The 14166-nt window shown below is 38.3% G+C and overlaps 1 protein-coding gene across 1 annotated transcript; it reads left to right on the top strand.

Annotated features, from left to right (window-relative positions):
• The first annotated feature begins 1521 nt into the window (after positions 1-1521).
• LOC116621860 (cyclin-dependent kinase 1-like) lies at positions 1522-2899 on the top strand. Its single transcript, XM_032387871.1, is given in 2 exon segments — positions 1522-1764; positions 1766-2899. Coding segments are annotated over 2 exon segments (885 nt in total). The 5' UTR covers positions 1522-1711; the 3' UTR covers positions 2598-2899.
• Positions 2900-14166: the final 11267 nt, after the last annotated feature.

Genomic DNA, 14166 nt, shown 5'->3' with positions numbered 1-14166 from the left:
AGATCTTTCATCTTGGTTACTAGGAAGCAGACTTTGCTTATTGTGTTATTTAGACTTTTGTATTTTTTTTTTTTACTAGTTTCTGTCTTTATTTGGATTTTGGAGGATTTGGCTTATGGTTCTTTTTTGTTATTATGTATTTAATTTTAATTCCAGTATAGTTAACATACAATGTTATATTACTTTCAGGTGTACAATATAGTAATTCAAAATTTATACATCATTATTCAGTGCTCATTATAAGTGTACTCTTAATCCCCTTCACCTATTTCATCCATCCCCCCACCCACCTCCCCTCTGATATGCTTTATTTTAAATGGTACCCTCAGTTAAAGATATTAATTTTTTTCTACAAGAATGTTTTTTATTGGAAACATACTTCAGAATACACGGTTCTAAAAGATATATAAAAAATATTCCACCCAGGGACGCCTGGGTGGCTCAGTCATTAAGCGTCTGCCTTCAGCTCAGGTATGATTTCAGGGTCCTGGGATCGAGCCCCATGTCAGGTTCCCTGCTCCATGGGGAGCCTGCTTCTCCCTCTCCCTTTGCCTCTCCCCCTGCTTGTGCTCTCTCTCACTATCTCTGTCACTATCTGTCTCTCCCTATCAAATAAATAAATAAAATCTTTAAAAAAATATTCCATCCAAGAAAAATGGAATATACACTTTCTTTAAGTACACACAGAAGAATTCCCTGGTTAAATCACATAGAAGAAGACATAACAAATATCATATTTAAGAAGACTGAGATCATACCAAGTATATTTTCCAAACACAATGGTACAAAACTAAAGATCAACAATAAAACAACCCAGACCCAAAGCAATCCACACATTTAATGTAATGCCTATCAAAATACCATAAGCATTTTTCACAGAGCTAGACGAAATAATCCTAAAATTTGTATGAAACCACAAAAGACTCCAAATAGCCAAAACAATCTTGAAAAATAAAAGCAAAGCTAGAAGCATCATGATTCTGGACTTCAAGCTATATTACAAAGCTGTAGTCATCAAGACAGTGTGATACTGGCATGAAAACAGACACATAGTTCAATAGGACAGAATAGAAGACCCAGAAATGGACCCACAACTTTCCATATCCAATGGAAAAGAGATAGTATCCTCAACAAATGGTGCTGGGAAAACTGTACAGCAACATGCAAAAGAATGAAACTGGACAGCTTTCTTACACCATACACAAAAATAAATTCAAAATGGAATGAAAGATCTAAGTGTGATACAGGAAACCATGAAAGTCCTAGAGGAGAACACAGGCAGTAACCTCTTTGACCTTGGCTGTAGTGACTTACTAGATACATCTCCTGAGTCAAGGGAACAAAAGCAAAATAAACTTTTGGGACTTCATCAAGATAAGAAGCTTCTACACAGCCAGGGAAACAATCAAGAAAACTAAAGGCAACCTTCAGAATGGGAGAAGATATTTCCAAATGACATATCTGATAAAGGGTTAGTACCCAAAATCTATAAAGAATTTATCAAATTCAACACCACAAAATCAAATAATCCAGTTAAGAAATGGGCAGAAGACATGATAGACACTTTTACAAAGAAGACATACAGATGGCTAAAGCTGGCTCTTGGAAGTTGAGGCAAGAGGGACGCTGACGTGGTAGCCACCGCCACTTTCCTTGCGGGATAATAAGCCGGGTAGAGTTGCTGAGGATCTACCAAATCTGCTGATTAACTATGGAAGATTATACCAAAATAGAGAAAATTGGAGAAGGTACCTATGGAGTTGTGTAGACACAAAACTACAGGTCAAGTGGTAGCCATGAAGAAAATCAGACTAGAAAGTGAAGAAGAAGGGGTTCCTAGTACTGCAATTCGGGAAATTTCTCTATTAAAAGAACTTCGTCATCCAAATATAGTCAGTCTTCAAGATGTGCTTATGCAAGATTCCAGGTTATACCTCATCTTTGAATTCCTTTCCATGGATCTCAAGAAATACTTAGATTCCATCCCTCCTGGTCAATTCATGGATTCTTCACTTGTTAAGAGTTATTTCTACGAAATCCTACAAGGGATTGTGTTTTGCCAATCCAGAAGAGTTCTGCACAGAGACTTAAAACCTCAAAATCTATTGATTGATGACAAAGGAACAATTAAACTGGCTGATTTGGGCCTTGCCAGAGCTTTTAGAATACCTATTAGAGTATACACACATGAGGTGGTAACACTCTGGTATAGATCACCAGAAGTATTGCTGGGGTCAGCTCACTACTCGACTCCAGTTGACATTGGGAGTATAGGCAGCATATTTGAAGAATTAGCAATGAAGAAATCACTTTTCCATGGGGATTCAGAAATCGATCAACTTTTCAGAATTTTCAGAGCTTTGGGCACTCCCAATAATGAAGTGTGTCCAGAAGTGGAATCTTTACAGGACTATAAGAATGCATTTCCCAAGTGGAAACCAGGAAGACTGGCATCCCATGTTAAAAACTTGGATAAAAATGGCTTGGATCTGCTCTCGAAAATGTTAGTCTATGATCCTGCCAAACGAGTTTCTGGCAAAATTGCACTAAATCATCCATATTTTAATGATTTGTACAATCAGATTAAGAAGATGTAGCTTTCTGACAAAGAGTTTCCACGTATCAAGAACAGATAGTTATATTTTTACTGTTAACTTTGTCTGTTTTTGTTTTGTGTATTTTTCTTTTCTTTGTTGTAAACTTAAGCTGTACTTCATCTTCTGATTTCAAAAGTGTAACTTAAAAATGTAAATATTGTTCTATATGAATTTAAATATAATAATTCTGTATATGTTTATAGATCTCACTGTAACAACTATTTGTTACCATAATAAAACTAAAAATCTAGTTTTGATGTCAGGAAAAAAAGAAGACATACAGATGGCTAAAAGACACATGAAAAGCTGCTCAACATCACTCATCATCAGGGAAACACAAATCAAAACTACAATGAGATATCCCCTCACACCTCTCAGAATGGCTAAAATTCAGAGCACAGGAAACAACAGGTGTTGGCGAGGATGCAGAGAAAGAAGAAACCTCGTACACTGTTGGTGGGAATGCAACCTGGTGCAGCCACTCTGGAAAACAATATGGAGGTTCGTCACAAAGTTAAAAATAGAACTACCCTATTATCCAGCAACTTCCTATTATCCACCTGCCCAACCACCAAGTATTTACCCAAAGAATACAAAAATACTGATTTGAAGGGATACATGCACCCTGATGTTTATAGCAGCATTATGAAAAACAGCCAAATTATGGAAAGAGCCCCTATGTCCATCAACTGATGAATGCATAAAGATGTGGTTTATATATACAATGGAATATTATTCAGCCATAAAAAAGAAGAAATCTTGCCATTTTCAATGATGTGGATGGAGCTAGAGTGTATTATGCTAAGCAAAATAAATCAGTCAGAGAAAAACAAATACCATATGATTTCACTCATATGTGGAATTTAAGAAACAAAACATATGAGCATAGGAGAAAAAGAAAAAGAGTGGCAAACCAGAAAACATACTCTTAACTACAGAGAACAAACTGAGGGTTGCTTGACAGGAGGTGGGTGGGGGGATGGGTTAAATGGGTGATGGGGGAAGGAGGAGCAAGATGGCGGAGGAGTAGGAGACCTAAATTTAGTCTGGTCCCAGGAATTCAGCTAGATAGTGATCAAACCATTCTGAATACCTACGAACTCAACAGGAGATTGAAGAAAAGAATAGCAGCAACTCTCTGAACAGAAAAGCGACCACTTTCTGGAAGGTAGGACATGGGGAGAAGTGAATCCGAGGTGATATTCTGGAAGATAGATGGTGGGGGGTTGGGCCTCCGTCAGCCGCTACCGGCAAGTGATAGAGCAGCGGAGCACAAAATCAGAACTTTTAGAAGTCTGCTCCACTGAGGGACGTCGCTCCAGTGGCTAAATGGGGAGTGCAACCTCGCTGGGACAGTGTGGTCACAGGGCTCTCAGGGTCACAGAAAGACTAGGGATGCCTGAGTGTGGCAGAGCTCCCAGGTATTGGAGCAGGGAAGCCGGCTGCAAAGACAGAGCCAAGGAGCAAGCTCTCAGCTCGGAGTTGCCATAAACCATGATCTGCAGTGCAGTCAGGCCACTGCTCCTCCAGCAGGGACCCAACAAGCAGCAGATCCGGGGAGACTCCCCTTCCTCTCCCAGGAGGAGTGGCGCGGGAGTGCACTGCAGGAATCTGCTGGCTTTGGAGTCTCCACACGGGGTCAGGTGCCAGAGATAGAAACGCTCGGTCACAGGCCAGGTGAGCACGGAGTGTGGCTGGAGACCGGGAAGATGGGAGTGATTGACTGCTTTTCTCTGGGGGTGCACTGAGGACTGGGGTCCCAAGTTCTCGGCTCCTCCAGGGTGGAGAGTGGGAGGCCGCCATTTTCACTCTCATCCTCCAAAGCTGTGCGGAAAGCTTGCAGGGAACAAAAGCTACTGAGAGCAAACCCGAGCATATTACTTAGCCCGGACCCGGAAAGGGTGGGGCAATTCTGCCTCTGGCAAAGACATTTGAGAATCACTGCGACAGGCCCCTGCCCCAGAAGATCAGCAAGAACAGCCAGCCAAGACCAAGTTTACAGAACAATGAGAATGGCAGAACTCCAGCACTAGGGGAATACTGCTCATAGACTTCATGGCTTTTTTGACCCTGATTCTTTAGCCTTTCAAAGTTAATTTTTTTAACTTTCTTTTTCTTTTCTTTTTTTTTTTTGAATTTTTCTTTTTGCCCTTTTCAACCAACTTCTTATCAATCCCTTTTTAAAAATTTTTTTTATTTTTCAATTTTAGAGTCATATTCTATCCCTTCATAGCAGTTAACCTTATTTTTGGTATATATATAAGTTGTTCTCTCTTTAAAATTTTGGGATACAGTTTCTTCTAACAGACCAAAATATAGCCTAAATCTCTAGTGTATGAATTTCTTCTAGTCTCCTGCCTGATCACATTCTCTCCACCCCCCCACTTTTTTATATACTCTTCTTTTTTCAACCAACTTCTAACCTTATCAATTCCTTTTATAAAATCTTTTATAATTTTCATCTTTACAGTCATATTCCATCCCTTCATCATATTTACCTTTATTTTTGTACATATATAAGTTTTTCTTTCTTTAAAATATTGGGAGGCACTTTCATCTGACAGACCAAAATACGCCCCAAATCTAGTGTGTGGCACTGATCTATGCACCAGCCTGATCATATTTGACATATTTTTTTTCCTCATCTTTTTTTTTTCTTTTTTATTTCTTTCTCTTTCTTTTCGCCCAGTTTCAGGTCTCTTTGGATTTGTTTAGTGTATATTTTTCTGGGGTCATTGTTGCCCTGTTAGCATTTTGTTCTCTCATTTATCTATTCTCCTCTGGACAAAATGACAAGATGGAAAAAATCACCTGAAAAAAAAAACCAACAAGAGGCAGTACCGACTGCCAGGGACCTAATCAATAAGGACATTAGTAAGATGTCAGAAATAGAGTTCAGAATGATGATTATAAAGATACTAGCTGGGCTTGAAAAAAGCATGGATGATATTAGAGAAACTCTTTCTGGAGAAATAAAAGAATTAAATCTAACCAAGTTGAAATCAAAAGGCTATTAATGAGGTGCAATCAAAAATGGAAGCTCTAGGGGCGCCTGGGTGACTCAGTCGTTAAGCGTCTGCCAGGGTCCTGGGATCGAGCCCCACATCGGGCTCCCTGCTCGGCGGGAAGCCTGCTTCTCCCTCTCCCACTCGCCCTGCTTGTGTTCCCTCTCTTGCTGTGTCTCTCTCTGTCAAATAAATAAATAAAATCTTTAAAAAAAATTGGAGGCTCTAACTGCTAGGATAAATGAGGCAGAACAGAGAATTAGTGATATAGAAGACCAAATGATGGAAAATAAAGAAGCTGAGAAAGAGAGAGATAAACAACTAGTGGATCACGAGGGCAGAATTTGAGAGATAAACAAAACTGTAAGATGAAACAACATTAGAATAATTGGGATCCCAGAAGAAGAAGAAAAAGAGAGAGGGGCAGAAGGTATATTGGAGCAAATTATAGCAGAGAACTTCCCTAATTTGGGGAAGGAAACAGGCATCAAAATCCAGGAAGCACAGAGAACCCCTCTCAAAATCAATAAAAATAGGTCAACACCCCGACATCTAATAGTAAAATTTACGAGTCTCCGAGACAAAGAGAAAATCCTGAAAGCAGTTCGGGACAAGAGGTCTGTAAACTACAATGGTAGAAACATTAGATTGGCAACAGACCTATCCACAGAGACCTGGCAGGCCAGAAAGGACTGGCATGATATATTCAGAGCACTAAATGGGAAAAATATGCAGCCAAGAATACTATATCCAGCTAGGCTGTCCTTGAAAATAGAAGGAGAGATAAAAAGCTTCCAGGACAAACAAAAACTAAAGGAATTTGCAAACACGAAACCAGCCCTACAAGAAATATTGAAAGGGGTCCTCTAAGCAAAGAGAGAGCCTAAAAGTAACGTAGACCAGAAAGTAACACAGACAATGTAACAGTCACCTTATAGGCAATACAGTGGCACCAAATTCACATCCTCCAAAAGTTTCCCTGAATGTAAATAGGCTAAATGCCCCAATCAAAAAACACAGGGGATCAGATTGGATAAAAAAACAAGACCCATCGATATGCTGTCTGCAAGAGACTCATTTTAGACCCAAAGACACCTCCAGATTGAAAGTGAGGGGGTGGAAAACAATTTACCATGCTAATGGACACCAAAGAAAGCTGGGGTGGCAATCCTTATATCAGACAAATTAGATTTTAAACCAAAGACTATAATAAGAGATGAGGAAGGACACTATATCCTACTTAAAGGGTTTATCTAAAAAGAGGACCTAACAATTGTAAATATCTATGCCCCTAACATGGGAGCAGCCAATTATATAAGCCAATTAATAACAAAAGCAAAGAAACACATCAACAACAATACAATAATAGTGGGGGATTTTAAGACCCCCTCACTGAAATGGACAGATCGTCTAAGCAAAAGATCAACAAGGAAATAAAGACTTTAAATGACATACGGGGCCAGATGAACTTCACAAATATATTCAGAACATTCCATCCCAAAGCAACAGAATACACATTCTTCTCTAGTGCCCATGGAACATTCTCCAGAATAGATCACATCCTAGGTCCAAATCAAGTCTCAACTGGTACCAAAAGATTGGCATCATTCCCAGCATATTTTTGGACCACAGTGCTTTGAAACTAGAACTCAATCACAAGAGGAATGTTGGAAAGAACTCAAATGCATGGAAGCTAAAGAGCATCCTACTAAAGAATGAATGGGTCAACCAGGAAATTAAAGAGGAATTAAAAGATTCATGGAAACAAATGAAAATGAAAACACAACTGTTCAAAATCTTTCAGATACAGCAAAGGCAGTCCTAAGAGGAAGTATATAGCAATACAAGCCTTTCTCAAGAAACAAGAAAGGTCTCAAATACACAGCCTAACCCTACACCTAAAGGAGCTGGAGAAAGAACAGCAAATAAAACCTAAACCCAGCAGGAGAAGAGAAACAGTAAAGATCAGAGCAGAAATCAATGAAATAGAAACCAAAAGAACAGTAGAACAACCGAAACTAGGAGCTGGTTCTTTGAAAGAATTAATAAGATTGATAAACCCCTGGCCAGACTTATCAAAAAGAAAAGAGAACTCATTGAAATAAATAAAATCATGAATGAAAGAGGAGAGATCACAACCAACACCAAAGGAATAAAACAATTATAAGAACATATTATGGGCAACTCTATGCCAGCAAATTAGATAACCTGGAAGAAATGGATGCATTCCTAGAGATGTATAAACTACCAAAACTGAACCAGGAAGAAATAGAAAACCTGAACAGACCTATAACCACTAAGGAAATTGAAACAGTCATCAAAAATCTCCCAACAAACAAGAGCGCCGGGCTAGATGGCTTCCCAGGGGAATTCTACCAAACATTTAAAGAATTAATACCTATTCTTCTGAAACTGTTCCAAAAAATAGAAACGGAAGGAAAACTTCCAAACTCGTTTTATGAGGCCACCATTACCTTGATCCCCAAACCAGACAAAGACCCCATCAAAAAGGAGAATTACAGACTAATATTCCTGATGAACATGGATGCCAAAATTCTCACCAAAATACTAGCCAATAGGATCCAACAGTACATTAAAAGGATTATTCACCACGACCAAGTGGGATTTATCCTTGGGCTGCAAGGTTGGTTCAACATCCGCAAATCAATCAATGTGATACAATACATTAATAAAAGAAAGAACAAGAAACATGATCCTCTCAAAAGATGCAGAAAAAGCATTTGACAATGTACAGCATCTTTTCCTGATCAAAACTTTTCAGAGTCTAGGGATAGAGGGTACATACCTCAAGATCATAAAAGCCATCTATGAAAAACCCACAGCGAATATCATTCTCAATGGGGAAAAACTGAGAGCTTTCCCCCTAAGATCAGGAACATGGCAGGGATGTCCACTATCACCACTGCTCTTCAACATAGTACTAGAAGTCCTAGCCACAGCAATCAGACAACAAAAAGAAATAAAAGGCATCTGAATCGGCAAAGAAGAAGTCAAACTCTCACTCTTTGCAGATGATATGATACTTTATGTGGAAAACCCAAAAGACTTCACCCCAAAACTTCTAGAGCTCATACAGGAATTCAGTAAAGTGGCAGGATATAAAATCAATGCACAGAAATCAGTGGCATTCCTATACACCAACAACAAGACAGAAGAAAGAGAAATTAAGGAGTAGACCCCATTTACAATTGCACCCAAAACCATAAGATACCTAGGAATAAATCTAACCAAAGAGGCAAAGATTCTGTACTCAGAAAACTATAAAATACTCATGAAAGAAGTTGAGGAAGACATAAAGAAATGGAAAAATGTTCCATGCTCATGTATTGGAAGAACAAATATTGTGAAGATGTCAATGCTGCCTAGAGCATTCTACACATTTAATGCAATCCCCATCAAAATACCATCCACTTTTTTCAAAGAAATGGAACAAATCATCCTAAAATTTGTATGGAACCAGAAAAGACCCCAAATATCCAGAGGAATGTTGAAAAAGAAAAGCAAAGCTGGTGGCATCACAATTCCGGACTTCCAGCTCTATTACAAAGCTGTCATCATCAAGACAGTATGGTACTGGCACAAAAACAGACACATAGATCAATGGGACAGAATAGAGAGCCCAGAAATGGACCCTCAACTCTATGGTCAACTAATTTTCGACAAAGCAGGAAAGAATGTCCAATGGAAAAAAAGACAGTCTCTTCAACAAATGGTGTTGGGAAAACTGGACAGCCACATGCAGAAGAATGAAGCTGGACCATTTCCTTACACCACACACAAAAATAGATTCAAAATGGTTGAAAGACCTAAATGTGAGACAGGAGTCCATCAAAATCCTAAAGGAGAACACAGGCAGCAACCTCTTTGACCTCAGCTTCAGCAACTTCTTCTTAGAAACATCACCAAAGGCAAGGGAAGCAAGGGAAAAAATGAACTATTGGGACTTCATCAAGATAAAAAGCTTTTGCACAACAAAAGAAACAGTCAACAAAACCAAAAGACAACCGACAGAATGGGAGAAGATATTTGCAAATAACATATCAGATAAAGGGCTAGTATCCAAAATCTATAAAGAACTTATTAAACTCAACACCCAAAGAACAAATCCAATTAAGAAATGGGCAGAAGACATGAACAGACATTTTTCCAAAGAAGACATCCAAATGGCCAACAGACACATGAAAAAGTGCTCAACATCGCTCGGCATCAGGAAAATCCAAATCAAAACCTCAATGAGATACCACCTCACACCAGTCATAATGGCTAAAATTAACAAGTCAGGAAACAATAGATGTTGGCAGGGATGTGGAGAAAGGGGAACCCTCCTACACTGTTGGTGGGAATGCAAGCTGGTGCAGCCACTCTGGAAAACAGTATGGAGGTTCCTCAAAAAGTTGAAAATAGAGCTACCCCACGACCCAGCAATTGCACTACTGGATATTTACCCCAAAGATACAAATGTAGTGATCCAAAGGGGTACATGTGCCCCAATGTTTATAGCAGCAATGTCCACAATAGCCAAACTGTGGAAAGAGCCTAGATGTCCATATGGAATATAAGGAGGGCTTGTACTGAATGGAGCACTGGGTGTTATATGCAAACAATGAATCATGGAACACTACATCAAAAACTAATGATGTAATGTATGGTGATTAGCATAACAAAATAAAATTTAAAAAATGGGTGATGGGTATTAAGGAGGGCACTTCTTGTGATGAGCACTGGGTGTTTTATGTAAGTGATTAATTACTAAATTCTACTTCTGAAACTAATATTACACTGTAATTTAAGTAACAGGTTTTTAAATAAAACTTGAAAAATAAAGAAATGCATAGAGTGACAAATGATTACTATAATCAATTATATACTGAAAAACCAGATAACTTAGAAAAAAACAGATAATTCCTAAAAATGCACAAATTAATACGATTGAATCATGTCCCATGAATGCAAGCAATAGAAAATTTCCTTAGACCAATAATAAGAATGAGAGTCAAATTAGGAATTGAATATCTCCCAGCATAGAAAAGCCCATGGCCCCATGGTTTCATTGGTGAATTCTACCACACATTTAAAAAAACAATTAATGGCAATCTCTATCAAAATCTTACAAATATTGGAATAGAGGGAACACAGTATAAAAGTACTGGAAGAACAAAAATGTCTAGGTATTCTCAAGTAGTATTGCTACTCCAACTTTCTTTTGTCATCCATTTGGGGGATAAATGATTCTTCACCCCCTTACTTTGATTCTGCAGGTTGTTTTAGGTCTAAAGTGAGTCTCCTGTAAGCAGCACATCAATGAATCTTATTTATTTTTTACCCATTCTGACACCCTAAGTTTTTTGTTTGGAGTGTTTAGTCCATTTACATTTGGAGTAATTATTGACAAATATGTATGTAGCACCATTTTATTACTTGTTTTGTAATTGTTTCTGGAGATTTTCTCTGGTCCTTTCTAGTCTTTGTCACTTTTGGTCTTTCCTTCCCACTCAAAGTCTCCCCTTTAATATTTCTTTGAGGGCTGGTTTCCTGGTCACGAACTCCTTTAGTTTTTGTTTGTGTGGGAAACTTTTTTTTTTAATTTATTTTATTATGTTGTTAGTCACCATACAATAAATCATTAGTTTTTTTATTTTATTATGTTATGTTAGTTACCATAAAATACACCATTAGTTTTTGATGTAGTGATCCAAGATTCATTGTTTTCATATAACACCCAGTGCTCAATGTAGTACATGCACTCCTTACTACCCATCACTGGGCTAATGCATCCCCCCACCCACCTCCCCTCTAAAACCCTCAGATTGTTTCTCAGAGTCCATAGTCTCTCGTGGTTCATCTCTCCCTCCGATTTCACACTCTTCGTTTTTCCCTTCCTTTTCCTAATGTCCTCCATGCTATTTCTTATGTTCCACAAATAAGTGAAACCATATGATAATTGACTTTCTCTGCTTTACTTATTTCACTTAGCATAATCTCCTCCAGTCCTATCCATGTTAATGTAAAAGTTGGGTATTCATCCTTTCTGATGGCTGAGTAATAATACATTTATATATGGACCACATCTTCTTTCTCCATTCATCTGTTGATGAGATGAGAATCTGTTGATTCTCGGCTCTTTCCACAGTTTGGCAATTGCGGACATTGCTGCTATGAACATTGGGGTGCATATGGCCCTTCTTTTCACTACATCTGTGTCATAGGATAGCTCTATTTTTAATTTTTTGAGGAACCTCCACACTGTTTTCCAAAGTGGCTGTACCAACTTGCATTCCCACCAACAGTGTAAGAGGGTTCCCCATTCTCCACAACCTCTCCAACATTTGTTGTTTCTTGCCTTGTCAATTTTTGCCATTCTAACTGGTGTAAGGTGGTATCTCAGTTATTTGATTTGATTTGATTTGATTTGATTTGATTTGATTTGAATTTCTCTGATGGCTAATGATGATGAACATTTTTGCATGTGTCTCTTAGCCATTTGTATATCTTCTTTGGAGAAGTGTCTTTTCATGTCTTCTGCCCATTTTTTGACTTGAATATTTGTTTTTTGGGTGTTGAGTTTGAGAAGTTCTTTATAGATCTTGGATACCAGCCCTTTATCTGTAGTGTCCTTTGCGAATATCTTCTCCCATTCTCTGTGTTCCCTCTTTGTTTTGTTGACTGTTTCCTTTGCTGTGCAGAAGCTTTTTATCTTGATGAAGTCCCAAAAGTTCATTTTTGCTTTTGTTTCACTAGCCTTTGGAGATACATCTTGAAAGAAGTTGCCGTGGCCGATGTCAAAGGGGTTATTGCCTATATTCTCCTCTAGAATATTGATGGATTCCTGTCTCACATTGAGGACTTTCATTCATTTTGAGTTTATCTTTGTGTATGCTGTTAGGGAATGGTCGAATTTCATTCTTCTGCATGTGGCTGTCCATCTTTCCCAGCACCATTTATTGAAGAGACTGTCTGTTTTCCATTGCATATTTTTTCCTGCTTTGTCGAAGATTAGTTGACCATAGAGTTGAGGGTCCATATCTGGGCTCTCTATTCCGTTCCATTGGTCTATATGTCTGTTTTTGTGCCAGTACCATGCTGTCTTGGTGATTACAGCTTTGTAATATCGCTTGAAATCAGACAACGTGATGCCCCCAGCTTTGTTTTTCTTTTTCAACATTTGGGGTCTTTTCTGATTCCATACAAATTTTAGGATTGTTTGTTCCAGCACCTAGAAAACCATCATTGGAATTTTGATCAGGATGGCATTGAAGGTATAGATTGCTCTGGGTAGCATAGACATTTTTTTTTTTTTTTTTTTTTTTTTTTTTTTTTTTTTTTTTTTTTTTTGTCTTTTTTTTTTATTGTTATGTTAATCCCCATACATTACATCATTAGTTTTAGATATAGTGTTCCATGATTCATTGTTTGTGCATAACACCCAGTGCTCCATGCAGAACGTGCCCTCCTCAATACCCATCACCAGGTAGCATAGACATTTTAACAATGTTTATTCTGATCCCTGAGCAAGGAATGTTTTTCCATCTTTTTGTGTCTTCTTCAATTTCTTTCATGAGTGTTCTGTAGTTCCTAGAGTATAGATCCTTTACCTCTTTGGTTTGGTTTATTCTGAAGTATCTTATGGTTTTTGGTGCTATAGTAAATGGAATTGTTACTCTAATTTCTCTTTCTAGAGTTGCATTTTTAGTGTATAAGAAAGCAACTGATTTCTGTGCATTGATTTTGTACCCTCCACATTACTGAATTGGTGTATGAGTTCTAGTAATTTGGGGGTGGAGTCTTTTGAGTTTTCCACATAAAGTATCATGTCATCTGTGAAGAGGGAGAGGTTGACTTCTTCTTTGCCAATCTGAATACCTTTTATTTCTTTTTGTTGTCTGATTGCTGTTGCTAGGACTTCTACTACTATGTTAAACAACAGTGGCAAGAGTGGGCATTCTTGACGTGTTCCTGATCTTAAGGGAAAGGCTCTCAGCTTTTCCCCATTGAGGATGATATTTGCTGTGGGTTTTTCATAGATGGATTTTATGAACTTGAGGAATGTTCCTTCTTTCCCTATACTCTGAAGACTTTTAATCAGGAAAGGTGCTGTATTTTCTTAAATGCTTTTTCTGCATCAACTGAGAAGACCATATGGTTCTCTCTCCTCTTATTATTGGGTTCTATCACATTGATTGATTTGCAAATGTTGAACCACCCTTGCATCCTGGGGATAAATCCCACTTGGTCATGGTGGATGATCCTTTTAATGTATTGTTGGATCCTACTAGCTAGGATTTTGTTGAGGCTTTTGGAATCCATATTCATCAAGGATATCGGTTTGAAATTCTCCTTTTCGATGGGGTCTTTGCCTGGTTTGGGGATTAGGGTAATACTGGCCTCATAGAATGAGTCTGAAAGCTCTCCTTCTGTTTCTATTCTTTGAAACGGCTTCAGGAGAATAGGTACTATTTCTTCCTTGAATGTTTGGTAGAACTCTCCAGGGAATACATCAGGCCCTGGATTCTTGTTTTTTGGGAGGATTTGATCACTGCTTCAAT

Source organism: Phoca vitulina, unplaced genomic scaffold, assembly GCF_004348235.1.
Source record: "Phoca vitulina isolate PV1807 unplaced genomic scaffold, GSC_HSeal_1.0 scaffold51, whole genome shotgun sequence".
Classification (NCBI taxonomy): domain Eukaryota; kingdom Metazoa; phylum Chordata; class Mammalia; order Carnivora; family Phocidae; genus Phoca; species Phoca vitulina.
Note: the sequence above shows the minus strand (reverse complement) of the source record. Positions and strands in the feature narration are given on the sequence as shown.